This window comes from Thalassophryne amazonica, chromosome 17 (assembly GCF_902500255.1).
Source record: "Thalassophryne amazonica chromosome 17, fThaAma1.1, whole genome shotgun sequence".
NCBI classification, from domain to species: domain Eukaryota; kingdom Metazoa; phylum Chordata; class Actinopteri; order Batrachoidiformes; family Batrachoididae; genus Thalassophryne; species Thalassophryne amazonica.
Genome location: NC_047119.1, coordinates 59,103,763 through 59,120,879, shown reverse-complemented (window position 1 = coordinate 59,120,879; position 17,117 = coordinate 59,103,763). Strand labels below are relative to the sequence as shown.

Genomic DNA, 17,117 nt, shown 5'->3' with positions numbered 1-17,117 from the left:
CTGGAGGTTTCTTCCTGTTAAAAGGGAGTTTTTCCTTCCCACTGTAGCCAAGTGCTTGCTCACAGGGGGTCGTTTTGACCGTTGGGGTTTTACATAATTATTGTATGGCCTTGCCTTACAATATAAAGCGCCTTGGGGCAACTGTTTGTTGTGATTTGGTGCTATATAAAAAAATTGATTGATTGATTGATTGGGGTCTCGACCTGACTCCAGTTCGTCGTCGTAACCGACTTGAGTGGGCAAATGCTCACATTCGCTGGCGTTTGGCATGTTGGAGAGGTGTTCTCTTCATGGATGAATCCCGGTTCACACTGTTCAGGGCAGATGGCAGACAGTGTGTGTGGCGTCGTGTGGGTGAGCAGTTTTCTGATGTCAATGTTGTGGATCGAGTGGCCCATGGTGGCGGTGGGGTTATGGTATGGGCAGGCGTCTGTTATGGACGAAGAACACAGGTGCATTTTATTGATGGCATTTTGAATGCACAGAGATACCGTGACGAGATCCTGAGGCCCATTGTTGTGCCACACATCCAAGAACATCACCTCATGTTGCAGCAGGATAATGCACGGCCCCATGTTGCAAGGATCTGTACACAATTCTTGGAAGCTGAAAATGTCCCAGTTCTTGCATGGCCGGCATACTCACTGGACATGTCACCCATTGAGCATGTTTGGGATGCTCTGGACCGGCGTATACGACAGCGTGTACCAGTTCCTGCCAATATCCAGCAACTTCGCACAGCCATTGAAGAGGAGTGGACCAACATTCCACAGGCCACAATTGACAACCTGATCAACTCTATGCGAAGGAGATGTGTTGCACTGCATGAGGCAAATGGTGGTCACACCAGATACTGACTGGTATCCCCCCCAATAAAACAAAACTGCACCTTTCAGAGTGGCCTTTTATTGTGGGCAGTCTAAGGCACACCTGTGCACTAATCATGGTGTCTAATCAGCATCTTGATATGGCACACCTGTGAGGTGGGATGGATTACCTCAGCAAAGGAGAAGTGCTCACTATCACAGATTTAGACTGGTTTGTGAACAATATTTGAGGGAAATGGTGATATTGTGTATGTGGAAAAAGTTTTAGATCTTTGAGTTCATCTCATACAAAATGGGAGCAAAACCAAAAGTGTTGCGTTTATATTTTTGTTTAGTGTATATATATATATATATATATATATATATATATATAGAAATTGGCAAAAATCCCCCCACCATAAAAAACATAGTTCACATCATCGTTATTGGGTATTGTGTGGAATTGTGAGGGGAAAAAATGAATATCATCCATTTTGGAATAAGGCTGTAACATTAAAAAATGTGGAAGTGAAGCACTGTGAATACTTTCTGGATGCGCCGTATAAAAGCACTGTATAAATTTTAAACTTTACATCTGACTTTTTAAACTTGATAGGTGATATTTTAACTTTTTTTTTTCTTTTCTCCAAAATCATATATTTTTGTCTTTGAGGTTCAAACATTCAAGAAAGTTTGATCAAAATCATTATAAAACCTGAATTGTGTGGCTCTCTCACAATCGCTCTCTCACACACACATGAAAATAATAAGACCTTAATAATGTGACCTTCTGTCATAGGACAGAAAAAATCCCAAAGTCACAAATCGAGAAAAAGTGGACGAATGAGCCAGCACTTCTCCAATCACAGAAAAGCCTGTGAGTGCAGAGCACATAAAGAATGAAACAAAACCAAAACTAACAAAAGAAAAATGAAGGGAGCGACGACTTACGCATTGCAGCTGTAAGAGCTAGTTGTCTTGACAACAGGTCTGTCTTCACTACAATGTGTGCATGCACATGCACGTTGCAGCCAGAGACAGCAACATGCATAAATAGTTAAAGTAGTTGATAAAACGTTTTGGTGCTATTGTTTCTGTATGAAAACGCTGCTTTTTGTCCCACACATGGACGAGTCACGTTCAGCCCGTCGGATCTTTAGTTATTGATCCATTCCGATATGTTAATGTTCATGCAAGACGTCAGACTTGGGAGGTTCGACGAAGTTGAATGACAGTCAAACGAAACGCTGATGGTATGGGAACTACGCAAACGATGAGGAAACCTCAAGACAGAAAGCAAAACGGAATACGGACGAATTGAGGTTGTCCTTAGGATTCGTTCACATTTTTCAAGTTTTTGATAATTCTGATGAAGCAGCAGCTACAGAAACTAAGCTGGATGACGGTTAAACAATGTCTCCTAAAGTCAATGTAAGTCCAGATTTCTTGTTTTGTTTTGGCTTCGGTGTCTTTCATTAGTGCCGCGTGACGGACTTTACTGCAATAATAATGATAATGATTCAGTTTGCATCATGTTTATCGTGTTTACGTTTTCTATCAACAGCTGCTGAATAAAGAAAACAGCCGCAAAGTGTCAGTGCAGAAGCAGAGCTGTATTCTGAAGACAGAAAGCACCAATTCATCACTTAGTATGCCACAGAAATCGGTACACTGAATTGGACCGGATTGGAGTTTGTAATTTCCCACTTTCTGGCATGTGATGAATGCAGCATAAGTACAAAATGCTTAATCTATGAAATGGTAGAACTTATAAAATACAATTATGACAAAACATTAAATTGTGCTGTTGGAGGAGACACGCATAAACAAATGTAGCCACTTGTTAGGTACATACAAAACAGCATGCAGAAGGAGGAAAGAAAGACAAGAATTCTGCTGCGTTGGGGATCTGTCCCGACAGGCAGAGGCGTTCATGTCAGACCGGTAACTCGTGATGTCTAAACAGATAAATACTCAAAGGAAAAAAGTTAGAAATAATATACAGAAATGTAGTGTCTCCATTTTGCCAAAAAGAATCATCGTCAAAACATTCAGATTGTATAACGGCGGTGTTGTGAAATCTTCAGATATAATTACATTCACAGTATCAGACACAAATTGTGCTTTTTGCATATTAAGACCATTTTAGTAAAAAAAAACAAAAAAAAAAACAAGTAAATCATTTAAACCTTTGGTTCAACACATGACTTTAAATATACAACTAGAAGGCCACAGAAAACTGCTGCAGAAAGAAATCTATAAAGTCTGGTCGGTAGATCTGTATTTGTATCCTCCGGTGGTGTTTCAGGTCAGAGAATGCAAAGGTCCATCATTCCACTCCATCACTTTGTCATATTCCTGAATCTTCTGTTTGATGTGCGACAGTTTGTTCTTCAGGTATTCACAGCGATCCTTCTTCTCCAAGAAAGACGGATCCTAGGGTGGCAAAGCACAAATCTGATTCAATTACAGGCTTATAACCTTCGCTGCTTTGTCTCACATTAAGTACAAGATGTCTTAAAAAAAGTACAGCTTCATCATGGGTTTTCCTTTTATTACTTTAAGATTCTTGCTTTATGATTTCACAAAGATAGAAAAGCCCTGAAGAGGCTATACAATACTAAGCAAAGGTTTTAGAGACTCTAGAATTTTGAAACTTTTGTCACAGCATTCCTTTTCAACAAAACTCCCAAAATTCGCAAATATTACACTGTCATCCATGAAATTCAGGTCAGTAGGCCTTTCCTCGCTACCACAGACAACTCTACTCAACACTTACAGTGTAGGATCCAGGACACATCCTTGATGAACACCAGTATTCACTGGGAAGAAGAAGTCAGACTTTCTGCCCCGACCATATCTGTGTAAAGACTGGCTATGATGTCCAGCAACTTGTTGGAGATCCCACAAATCTTCAGAGTTGTCCCAAAGAGCAGCCTGGTCAACTGAAGCATTGACACTAAACTGCTCTGTTGGCTGAGTTGAAAGTATTTGGGACTGAATTCACTGCCAGACTGCAGTTTCAAATTTCAGGGCGTATACATTGGGGACTTCTCCCGGACTGCACACAGCTCTGCTGTTATCAGCAAGGCATAGCAACACCTTTAACTTTTGAGAAGGCTGAGAATACCTCAACTTTGGCAAGGTCTCCTCCTCAAGTTAAACCGATGTACAGTGGAATATTGACTTACGATATTATAACATGGTACAGCAGCTGTACTAAACAAGACCAGAGGGCTGTTCAGCGCATTCTAAGGACAGCACAAAACATCACTGGCACACAGGTGCCTACACTTGAGGACATCTACTGGTCCAGAGAGAGACCTCTAAGATTATTACAGGCCCCACTCATACTGCACACCACCTTTTTTAACGGCTCCTCCCTGGCAGGCATTACTGGACCTGTGGACCAGGTACTCACACGCCACAAGCTGCTTCTTTCCCCGAACTGTTAGACAACTGACCAGTACCTGACTTTGGATGCGAACAGATACGTGGTGTCATCACACGTGTCACTTCAGCTGGTGGTACGAATCTTCCAAAGCATACGTGGTCCATTTTCCAACAGAGACCACTCTTAAGAGGGTTTTCTACGCACATTTCTACATTTTTTTTAAACAAATTTATCAAAGAAGCTCTTTATATGCAGACACGGAGAGCACAGGCTTCCAGAAACCTTTAGGTCAGCTGTTCGTGATACTGATCCAGCAGAAAATGCATTCAAAAATGACTGTTGCAGTAATTTTAGTGTCCAGTGTCCATATTTTAAAGTGATGCAGATGTTCTGTTATTTGCAACTGTTCTCTAAACCATAACATTTAAAAGAAGAAGTGAAAAGCAATTCTAACTGGATTCTCACTGTGTTGTTGGCTTCAATTTATTCTGGTGCACATTAAAATCAATTCTTGGATGCATCTCAATGTGGACGTGGACAATGAAAATCAATACAGAAATGTCAATATTTGATTTTATAAATGCTAATTGCAGGGGTTGGAACGTGGCTGCTGGACACTGTTGGTGAGCATTTTTCACATTTCTTACGTAAACCTGTGTTTTTAATTTCACTCAAGTAATTTTTTGAACAGATAATGTACTTTTTATGTAAGTATAATTGTCATGCAGCTTTGTTACAGACTAAAACAGGAGGAGACTACGTATAGAGGAATTGCAGCCTCTATGCTTAGAAAAAACAACTGTTTTTGGACTACATGTGACACACCACAGGACAAGAAACATCTAGTAACTAGTTCTGGCCAAAACTAATCTGTTTTTAAATTCAAAATCTAAAAAACCAAACAGTTTAATGACAAAGTGCCTGTTTGTGCAGCAAAAGAAAATCTCTGTTTTTATCCACACCATCTATAAACATGTAAAAGGTGCAGCTCACGGCTCTGCTGAAAGCAGACTCATTCTGTTATTTCATAAAGGGCAAAGAAAGAATGCAAACACATTATTTGTCTAGTATCGTGGCCGATCACCTACAATTGTCTCCTTTTAACATGCACTGTGCAGTGCATTGTGGTGGAGCACATGTACAGCGTTCCTGTTTTAATTATTGTGATAAGTACAAAGCGCATGAGTGCAGCACAGTCAGTGTGCATGTGTATTGCGATGATGCGAATATAAAAGCAGAAAGAAGCTGCAAATGTGAGCCTGACCTTTTGTTTTTTGTTTTTCTATTTTTTTTGTTGTTGTTGTTTTTTGCTGGAGTGGTAATAATCCAAATAAGAGTCATTCTGAAGCCACACTTACAGAAGCAGTTTTAGCAGGTGGGCTCGGGGACAACAACCCACCCGGGTTATACAATTTGGGATCAGTGAATGAGAGTGACACAGGTGCAACATGGACAGGCTATTAAAGAATATATTAGAAATATATTTGTTATGGATCATTACAAATACTTTGATTTAAAAGTAACAAGTTGTCACCCAGTGAGAAAAAAGAAATCCTGTGTAGAAATAAGATCCATCAAGATGCATTGATAACTGTTCCATAATCAAATCGCAGACCTCTGAATTGTAAACTAATTAAATCATGAGATGATTTGTTGTCATTTTCCATGTACATTGATGCATTAATACACAACACTATGCATAAAAGCAGCGTGCATGCATGTTGAGAACCCACCTAAGAGTATCTGATAATCGCACTGTATAAATAGCAAAAAAAAACAAACAAAAAAACAACACTGCACCAACTTAACCCCTTAATGTCCGAATTTATATAGCTGTATATAAAAAAATGTTTTGTGTGTGTTTTTGCCTTTAAGTAGATGGTAAATAATGTTGAGATTATTAATTTCACTTTTGCACAAAAACTAGATAGTAATATTGGGCATTCTGGTAATGACTTTATGTTATTATGTTATAATGTTATAATAATAATGATGGTATGTTGCAAATTTGTGACAACGGGCATACAGGTCAATTTGGTAAGTTGCATATTTGAGTCAGAGATTGTAGCATATATGCGACGATGGGCATTAAGGGGTTAATGCCGCCTTTGCATGTTGACAGTTGTCATACTGTGCAGTGTCACATAACTACTGTGATCTACAGCTGAAGCTGGAAGGTGCTGAGAGACGGAGAATAATTTAATTAACTGAAAGATACATCGTTTTAACATTTTGCACAACACTGTATGTAAAAAAAAAAAAGGAACCACTGGTTCTGACGGTTACTTAAAAGGTCAATTTTAGTGATACAACACCTTAAATTCAGTTTGTAAATCCCAAAATTATTCAGGTTCACCTGATATAAAAGAGGAATTAAGAAGTTATAAGTTAGTGGAACTAAATTTAGCAGAAGCTTCTTGGTCCGACCTGTTCTCGTGAGGGTGTTGGACTCCATGTTGTCACCTAGCACCTTGCTGCCTTTGATGTTCATTAACAGGATTTCAAGGCACAATCAGTGACCAGAGGGTGTCCAGTTTAGTGACATCAGAATTTCATCTCTGCTTTTTGCAGATGATGTGGTTTTGTTGGCATCATCAGTGACCTCTGAGGTACACTGAGCAGGTCTGAGGATGAGTGTGATGCATATCACCACCTCCAAATCTGAAACCATGGTCCTCTGCCAGAAAAGAGTGGATTGTCCCCTCTGGGTCAGGGCAGAGTCATCACCCCAACGATCTCTGGGTCTTTTTCATCAGTGGGATACGTTCAATCGTGAGATCGATAGATGGATTGAGGCTAATGTTTCATCATCTGATGTTTTGCAAGTGCTGTACCAGAATATCGTGGTGAAGAAAGAAATGAGCCAGAAGGCAAGACTCTCGATTTAGCAATTGCTCCTATACTCAGCTATGTACGTGAACTTTGGGTAATGATTGAAAGAACAAACTCATGAATACGAGTGTGGAAATGAGAACCCTCCAGTGGGTATATGGGGGGTTACACTAAGGGACAAGGTGAGAAGTTTGAGTATCTATAAGGAAATCCGGGTGAAGCCTCACCATTGCATCAAAAGGAGCCAGCTGAGGTGATGCGGACATCTGGTGAGGATGCCGCTGGTGATCTCCCTACAGATGTCTTCCAGGAACGTCCAACTGGGAGGAGGACATGGGGAAGAGCCAAGACACACTAGAGGGATTCAGTTTTGCCCAGGAAGATTTAGAGGACTTGCATGATGATATGGAGGTCTGGGATGCACTGCTTTGTCCAATGCCATGGCAACTTGGACCCGAATAAGTGGAAGAAAATTAATGAATGAATAATTAGTACTCGAATGATTTCAGAGTTAGTTGAAAAGATAATCTGCTGACGAAAAAGTTAACTTTGCTAAGTAGTGTTTAGTGGATTGGTAGAAGTGTGGTGCCCACTCAAAACTACCAATGACACTTAGACTATGCTCTGCTTTGTTCGGGTGAAAGTTTGGGCTAATAGTGTTTTACAGCTCCGAGAGGTAGGTAACACCAAAATATAAGAACCACAACGGCAGCCTGATAAGGAAGGAAAATCTGCTGTGAACTTCTTCTTTACAGTTTTATTGTGTAGAAACAGGCATGTTACATCTATGTTTGGGCTCAAACAACAAAATGATGGGTATTTTTTTGTCTTAAAGGGAGATGAAGACGTGTGATCTGTTTTTGTTTCATGTATTTTGGAGATGTTACATACACTACTTTAATCCATCAGTGTTAAAGTCGAAAAGAACCCAGAGTCACCCCATGGACAGCAGTGAAACAGCTGATCTTTCACCGCGGATAAACACGCTGCTCTACGAATCACATGACAAAAAATAAAATAAAAACCAACAAACAAAAGAAGCTCACGTTTTTCTTCCTCTGGTACTCCTGAAGGATTCTCTTAATGCGATCATACTCCTACAAACACAAAGAGAGAGAGGACAAAATGATGCTACGGGAGGCCGTGTGGATGGTGCAAGGGAGGAATGTGAGGGTGGAGGGGAAGTACAGCGGGAAGAGGAAGCACAAACACAGCAAGCAACAGAATGAGGACATGAGGCACGCTGGAACAACAAAAAGACTTTGTGCGTTAATCCAGACAGTCTGTGTCCAAAACACTTCATCGGGACTCACGTCAAAACCGAATCACTGCTGGACCTGATTTCACAGAAATGAATTAGCACATAAATTCCACATACACCATTATTACAAGCAGTTAATAAAAGTCGTGACTCTTCTACTGAAGGTTTTCAAACAGAGTCCACCTGAGTGGAAACGGATGTTCTATTCAAGAAACATGAAGGCAGTTACGCTGTTCAGCAATCCAAACATAAAAATACCAAATTCACCGTACTGAGGTTTCAATTCTCATATACATCTCGCAAAATCTCAGAGCGGTGGCAGCACCACGGGAATTCAACAACTGGGTGAACTGCTACAGGACGCTGAGAAAACACTGTAATTTCTAATCCAATTACATTTTCTTCCATGAATCTGATTGGTTAAGCGTGTGAGATTGCAGGCCGTATAATACTGGGATAACACTGTCAATTTAGCAAGTTTTCCCACCTACAAAGAATGGAGAGATCGGTGGCAAAATATTCGACCGTTTCACTCCGCGCCCTGACTGGTGTTCTGACAAGATGTGATTCCTGTCAAATGTCATTCCTGTCCTCCGCGCAACTGCATGTCGGGACGTGGAAGTGTTGATTTATGCAACGAGATGCACAATTCGACAGATCACCGGGCGCACGTGCTGCTAGCTGTTGGCGCTGTTAGCTGAGAGCGAGAGAAAGTTGCGTACAGACGACGATGCCTAAATGGGTGAATTTAAGCTACCATGGAATCTGATACAGAATTACATTTTCACATTTGATGGATTACTCCACGCCCTGACCGCTGCTGGAGCGACATGGCCTCGGCTCGACGGTAAGCCTCGCCGACCGAATTACCTACAGAAAAATAAACCGTGCAAAGATGGAATTGAATCAGAATGTGAATAATCCCCTTGTGTCTGATGATTTTAGACGTTCATGCTGTTATACGGTCGCAAATAGCTGTTTTAAAACTCCTTTTTACAAGCTCCGCTAACGTGTCACAGCTAAAGCTCTATTTGGGACTGTATAACCAGCATGAACGTCCGCAAATCAGTCACAACAGAGTTATTCCCTAATTAACCGCTGCACACGGACAACGGCATCAACATCAACAAGGTAAAAGTCTCTGTCTATGGTGCCTCAAACTCTCGTGAATATATTATCTATGTATTTAGATGTTGTTAGTGTTTGTATTCTGTAAACACACAAGAATCTCAAGTGATTTAATCATTATTTACAATGGGAACTGCGTTGAGCCACGACCTCATCCTGCTCTTTTCACTGCAGTGGAAAGTGAAGTTTGCTCTTTAATGTCCTGCTTATTGTCCTTTACAACACTGTTTGTTCCAGAGTAATATATTTAAGATGTCTGAAATTCAGGTTGGGTTTATGAAGTTTCATGTGGATTAAACGGAATAATTGTTTTTGCAAGTTTTCAGGGTCTCATGCACGCATATAAATGTATAAATGTTCTGAAAGGCATAAAAATTTACATTTTGGTTGTATAATGTACATTTGCAACTGTCATCATGTGGTTTCTCCATGTTGTTTTGATTGCAGTGCCTCTCTGGCACCCAAGGGATTATGGGATACATCAATAGGGCAAATTGTACCATGGTTTACTTGTTTTTAATGCTATTCTGAACAGAGAAAAATAGTAATTACAGAGACTCAACGATCCATTTTATTGAAATTGTATAGAAAAATCACAGGGAAAATAGAGTGGAATATTTGGAATTCAATTTCTATACTTGCTTACTCCAATTAAGAGTCACAGGGGGCTGGAGCCTATCCCAGCAGTTATAGGGAGTGAGGGGGGGTACATGCTGGACAGGACATCACTCTGTCACAGGGCTACATACAGACAGACAAACACAAACATGCAATCTGATCCACTGTGGAGATCTGTGCGCACGTCGGTGGATTCACCTGCTCTGGTTGCTCGTCCAGAACAAAAGAGGGATCATCTCCTTCATCATCAGAATCCTCACTGTCTGGTTCAGACTCTGATGATGCGCTGCACACTACATCTTACGCCAATTAAAAAAAAAAAAAAAAAGACACCTCATTTTTTACAAAACAAACACCACCAAACGAACCACACACACTAAATACTCCACCGAAATAATACACACTCCAAACATGTCAAATATTTCTCAAATCTCTCAAATACCAAAACTCTAATCGCTGTGTGCTTTTCTCTCTCCTCGCCAAATCACCCACAATATCCCTTCACTCAGCTACCAAATTACGTGGCTTGGGGATCATTGTTGGCTTATGTAGTTTATTTTCCACCAGTGATGAACACAAATTCATGTTTTGTTTTTTACCTGTGTTGCTTCGGGCAGAGAGGGAAGAAGGAAGGAAAGAAACTCCATTCACGCGCGTCATGCGCGAAGTGCGCACCCACAAACAAAACCAAGTGGAGTGGGTGGGCTGTGATCAAACACGCGTGGAGTTAGTGACTTGTGATTGGTTAGCTTGTGTGTTTTCCACCAATGAAAAAGAAGAAGTCATGTTTCATCCCACTGTTGTCACTGCTGCAGCAGAGAAGGAAATGATCCTTTTCGCTGCGTGTGTGACATAAATGCACAGAAAACGCTAACAAAACTCTAACATTACAAAAACAAAGCAAACAATAAGAAACCTTGAAGAACAACAGCAAAACAAAGTATGGACGAATTAAGGTTTTCGGCGGCATTTGTTGAAATTTTTCGACAGTTTAAAAATCCTGACGAAGCGCCAACTGCAGGAGCGAGGCTGAGCGAAGGTTAAATGATGCCAACGAAAGTCCAGATTTCTTGTTTCGTTTGGGCCTCGTTGACCTTCGTTAATGCCGTGTGACCGCGACATGAACAACAATTTCAGATTCATTCAATACTTTGCTACAAAAAAGTAAAACCAGGTGTTACACAGAACGAGTATGAAGGCATGCACCTGTTAAGAAAACATCTTGGAACATTAATGTGCAAAGTCAATGAGATGGATAGAACCGCTCACCATCTGGTTGCTTGGGTGCTGGGGGAGACTTTGCATCATGGCATCCATCTCATCAAACTTCTTGACGGTCACCTGAACATCAGCGTGGAGTTCTTTGTACTCAGCATACTGGTCGTTAAACACAGCTCGGTATTGGTCCCTCTCTTCATCCAACTTGATTGGTGGGTATTTACTGCAGAAAGGACACAAACAATTACATGTGGCATTAATATAAACTCTGCATGGCACTACCAAGGAACTGGACTAAACTTTCTGAACTACATACTCATATACACAGTGAGGCAAATAAGTATTTGATCCACTGTCAATTTTGCAAGTTTTCCCACCTACAAAGAATGGAGAGGTCTGTAATTTTTTATTGTAGGTACACTTCAACTGTGAGAGACAGAGTCTAAAAATAAATCAATCAATCAGAAAATCACAATGTATGATTTTTAACAAGTATTTGATACAATAGAAAAACAGACCTTAATATTTGATACAGAAACTGTTGGGAAAGTGTAGTGACACGGACCCACAACAGGGGGCGTAAATGAACGGACAATAGAAGGAGTTAAATTTGAACACTTTACTGTTGTGAATGCCACAACCACACACAGCAGATTATAGAATAAATACAAAGTCAATGGATAAAGGTGTCGTGTGGGCAGGCTCGACGATAGGAGACGTCCGTCTAGAGAAGAACCGGAACCACACGATTTCCTCCGCCACCGAACCCGAAGGATACTGGAGCCGCCAGGTCCCGAGTCCCCCAGGTGGCCACCACCTCCGCGTGTCGGATCTGGTACTGCTGGCGAAGAGCAAAGACAGTCAAGTGTGGGTGTGTGTACACCCAGTAACAACAACGGTGGGAATTCCACCTCCACCTCTAACACACACTCGTGCAGCGTCTGTCTATTCACTTATCTGGCGGAAAGCAGAGCGAAGCAGTCGCGGCCCACGCCGGTGCTCCGGGGAGACAGCTGCAACAATGTATCTACTGGAACCAATATTGGAATATTCAGGCTGAGAGTATTACCTCCATAGAAGAACAATATCTCGGCGACGTGGTGGAGGTGTCATCCTGCTTCTATCCGGGGTGAAGTGCAGATGATCAGTGACAGCTGTCATAGTTGATGAGTGACAGCTGTCACCTCGGCTGTTCCTGTGAGGCGGCAGCGCCCTCTCTTGCCTGAAGCCCGCACTTCAGGCAGGGCGCCCTCTGGTGGTGGGCCAGCAGTACCTCCTCTTCTGGCGGCCCACACAACAGAAACCTTTGTTTGCAATTACAGAGGTCAGACGTTTCCTGTAGTTCATGACCAAGTTTGCCACTCCTCCAAACAGATGATCTCCAGATCTTTCATGGTTTGAGTTTCAAGCTCCTTCCAAAGATTTTTGATTGGGATCAGGTCTGGAGACTGGCTAGGCCACTCCAGGACCTCCACTCCTTAGTTGTCCTGGCTGTGTGTTTGAGGTCATTGTCATGCTGGAAGACCCAGCCATGACCCATCTTCAATGCTCTTACTGAGGGAAGGAGGCTGTTTGCCAAAATCCAGTGATACATGACCCCATCCATCCTCCCTTCAATACGGTGCAGTTGTTCTGTCCCCTTTGCAGAAAAGCACCAGCAAAAACAAAGTTTCCACCCCCATGCTTCACACCTGGGACGGTGTTCTTGGGGTTGTTCTCATCCTCCAAACACAGCGAGTGGAGTTGATACCAAAAACCTCTATTTTGGTCTCATCTGACCACATGACCTTCTCCCATGCCTCCTCTGGATCATCCAGATGGTCACTGGTGAACTTCAAACAGCCCAGACATGTGCTGGTTTGAGCAGGGGGACCTTGCATGTCCTGCAGGATTTTAAGCCATGACGGTGTAGTGTGTTACTAATGTAATCTTTGCGACTGTGGTCCCAGCTCTCTTCAGATCACTGACCAGGTCCTCACGTATACTGTAGTTCTGGCTTTCTCAGAATCATCCTTACCACAAGAGGCGAGATCTTGCATGGAGCCCCAGACTGAGGAAGACTGACAGGTATCTTGTGTTTCTTCCATTTTCTAATAATTACACCAACAGTTGTTGCCTTCTCACCAAGCTGCTTGCCTCTTGTCCTGTAGCCCGTTCTAGCTCTCATTTACCTCACTGAACATACATACAATCACTCACTTTTGATCCTCATTCCTGACCTTTGATTGGATTCTTTATCTTTCAACCTAACCACAGATGTTCTGTTTTCACTGGTGTTTGTCTCAACATCTGTCTTGCTTTGATTCTGAAGTCAAGCTCAAAAGAATCAGAATCAAAGGGCACAAACTCACCTTTCATCCTGATCTCTGAACTCATCAGCATGATTACAAGATTAAATGAGTCAGAATCACAGATCAAAGACAGGATCACTGCAGTGTGACTGAAACTTCCAGGATGCCTAAAACCTGGCCTTTGTCCCCTGCCCCACCCACCACAGCGGTTGCTATGCCAACCTACTGCCACAGCCCCTCCCCACTCCCTCCCATGATCTGAGCATGAGGTCATCAGGGAAACGGTTCACACGATGTGCACAGAGCTCCTGCTCACTGCAGTAACAACACCATGGAAATGTCTCGTTAGTAGTAGTTATTATAGCAACAGCTATAGATAAGCTAATGAAAATAATATATGTTACTTTGGAATATCTATATGTATGTATACACACACACACACACACACACAGCAGGTCAAATAAGTATTGTTCGCATCACCATTTGTCGCAGTACGTATATTTCTAATGGTCGTACCAACATGAAATTTTCACCATATGTCAGAAATAAACCAAGTAATCCAAAGATCCAAAAATCCAAGGATTCCTGTTGCTGGACAGCAACCTGGACTGTACAACCCACACCAACCACCTGTACAGAAAGGGACCGAGCAGGTTGTACTTGCTGAGGAGGGTGCAGTCTTTTAACATCTGCAGGAAACTCCTGTGGATGTTCTACCAGTCTGTAGTAGTCAGTGTCCTCTTTTACACCGTGGTGTGCTTGGGGGGAGCAAACATCATAGTTTTGACAGAAACGTGTTAGAACCAGCCGCTCGCCCACTGTTAACGTTAGCTCAATCCCTGAGCATAAACAGCTATGTGCTATTATATTTATCCAGATGGCCACTGGTGAACTTCAAACGGGCCTGGACATGTGCTGGCTTGAGCAGGGGAAACCTTGCTGCCCTGTAGGATTTTAAACCATGACAGCATCATGTGTTACTAATGTAATCTTTGTGACTGTGGTCCCAGCTCTCTTCAGGTCATTGACCAGGTCCTCCTGTGTAGTTCTGAGCTTTCTCAGAACCATCCTTACCCCACAAAGTGAGATCTTGCATGGAATCCCAGACCGAGGGAGATTGACAGTCATCTTGTGTTTCTTCCACTTTTTAATAAATAATCAATCAATCAATCAATTTTTTTATATAGCGCCAAATCACAACAAACAGTTGCCCCAAGGCGCTTTATATTGTAAGGTAAGGCCATACAATAATTATGTAAAACCCCAACGGTCAAAACGACCCCCTGTGAGCAAGCACTTGGCTACAGTGGGAAGGAAAAACTCCCTTTTAACAGGAAGAAACCTCCAGCAGAACCAGGCTCAGGGAGGGGCAGTCTTCTGCTGGGACTGGTTGGGGCTGAGGGAGAGAACCAGGAAAAAGACATGCTGTGGAGGGGAGCAGAGATCGATCACTAATGATTAAATGCAGAGTGGTGCATACAGAGCAAAAAGAGAAAGAAACAATGCATCATGGGAACCCCCCAGCAGTCTACGTCTATAGCAGCATAACTAAGGGATGGTTCAGGGTCACCTGATCCAGCCCTAACTATAAGCTTTAGCAAAAAGGAAAGTTTTAAGCCTAATCTTAAAAGTAGAGAGGGTGTCTGTCTCCCTGATCTGAATTGGGAGCTGGTTCCACAGGAGAGGAGCCTGAAAGCTGAAGGCTCTGCCTCCCATTCTACTCTTACAAACCCTAGGAACTACAAGTAAGCCTGCAGTCTGAGAGCGAAGCGCTCTATTGGGGTGATATGGTACTACGAGGTCCCTAAGATAAGATGGGACCTGATTATTTAAAACCTTATAAGTAAGAAGAAGAATTTTAAATTCTATTCTAGAATTAACAGGAAGCCAATGAAGAGAGTCCAATATGGGTGAGATATGCTCTCTCCTTCTAGTCCCTGTCAGTACTCTAGCTGCAGCATTTTGAATTAACTGAAGGCTTTTTAGGGAACTTTTAGGACAACCTGATAATAATGAATTACAATAGTCCAGCCTAGAGGAAATAAATGCATGAATTAGTTTTTCAGCATCACTCTGAGACAAGACCTTTCTGATTTTAGAGATATTGCGTAAATGCAAAAAAGCAGTCCTACATATTTGTTTAATATGCGCTTTGAATGACATATCCTGATCAAAAATGACTCCAAGATTTCTCACAATATTACTAGAGCTCAGGGTAATGCCATCCAGAGTAAGGATCTGGTTAGACACCATGTTTCTAAGATTTGTGGGGCCAAGTACAATAACTTCAGTTTTATCTGAGTTTAAAAGCAGGAAATTAGAGGTCATCCATGTCTTTATGTCTGTAAGACAATCCTGCAGTTTAGCTAATTGGTGTGTGTCCTCTGGCTTCATGGATAGATAAAGCTGGGTATCATCTGCGTAACAATGAAAATTTAAGCAATAGCGTCTAATAATACTGCCTAAGGGAAGCATGTATAAAGTGAATAAAATTGGTCCTAGCACAGAACCTTGTGGAACTCCATAATTAACTTTAGTCTGTGAAGAAGATTCCCCATTTACATGAATGGGGAATCATAACAGTTGTTGTCTTCTACCAAGCTGCTTGCCTGTTGTCCTGTAGTCCATCCCATCCTTGTGCAGGTCTATTCTGTCCATTGCAATGAAGCACAAAGTTCAGTCAGTCATCAACGCTACACCTGCTGTGATAGAATCATTAGATGCAGAATTGTAAAGCCACATTATAAATACGCACACAGGGACAACAAACACCTGAATTAGGGAGATGTCCAATGATAATTAACATTCAAAAAGGGCACTCAAAATCTTTAAGAACCTTAAAACCAGCCCCTGTGACAACCCAGAGCCAAGAACTCAGCTGGTACTGACACCGACCGTCTTCTCTCAAACACACTCATATGACAACACCGCTACCTAAAAGTACAACGTCAAGAAAATTATTTAAAACACTGAAGAGAAGAAACACAAAGCTGAAATCAATCACATTATTACTGGGCCATAAACAGAGATTATGAACTGACAGATGACCTTTAAAAGCAGAATGGAACAAAACCAAGTATCAGTTCATGGAACACAAACTGACAATCGAGCAAGGAAGGCTCTAAATAAATAAATCATGTTGCCATGCTCTGCCCCAAATAACCTGGAACATGTGGTCAGAGTTTGACAGGTAATGCTGAGACAGAGATTCACTTCCTCCTGGCATGCAAATAATAAAATGAAATAAAGAAATTTTCTGTAACCAGTGAAATTCAGCAACTCCAAATTTCAATGCACATCTCGAAATTAAAACAACCCAAAGAGAAGAACACAGGACAAATCTTACTACCTGATATATCAACGTACCACAACCTGAGTCCCCCCCCACCCCCCACCCCAAAACCACACACACATCATAATGCAAATGAGTAAATAAATAAATGTATGTACTGGGATTGTGCAAAATTCATTAATTTTATAATTGTAATTTTCTATCCTCGTTGCTATCACAGTTCAAAATTCAACTCAAATTCAAGAACTGAATTGAAATCAAAAAGTATTTACTCCAT

At 41.7% G+C, this 17,117-nt stretch overlaps 1 protein-coding gene across 3 annotated transcripts in view; it reads right to left on the bottom strand.

Moving 5' to 3' along the window:
- Positions 1-2,400: 2,400 nt before the first annotated feature.
- marveld2a (MARVEL domain containing 2a) overlaps positions 2,401-17,117 on the bottom strand; it is a 36,655-nt gene continuing 21,938 nt past the window's right edge. For all 3 annotated transcript variants that reach the window (XM_034192343.1, XM_034192340.1, XM_034192342.1), the window contains 3 exons: positions 11,309-11,480; positions 8,079-8,129; positions 2,401-3,242 (listed from right to left, as the gene is read on the bottom strand). In XM_034192343.1, the coding sequence (XP_034048234.1) occupies positions 3,111-3,242; positions 8,079-8,129; positions 11,309-11,480 (355 nt within the window). In that variant the 3' untranslated portion in view covers positions 2,401-3,110. The remainder of the gene's footprint in view (positions 3,243-8,078; positions 8,130-11,308; positions 11,481-17,117) is intronic.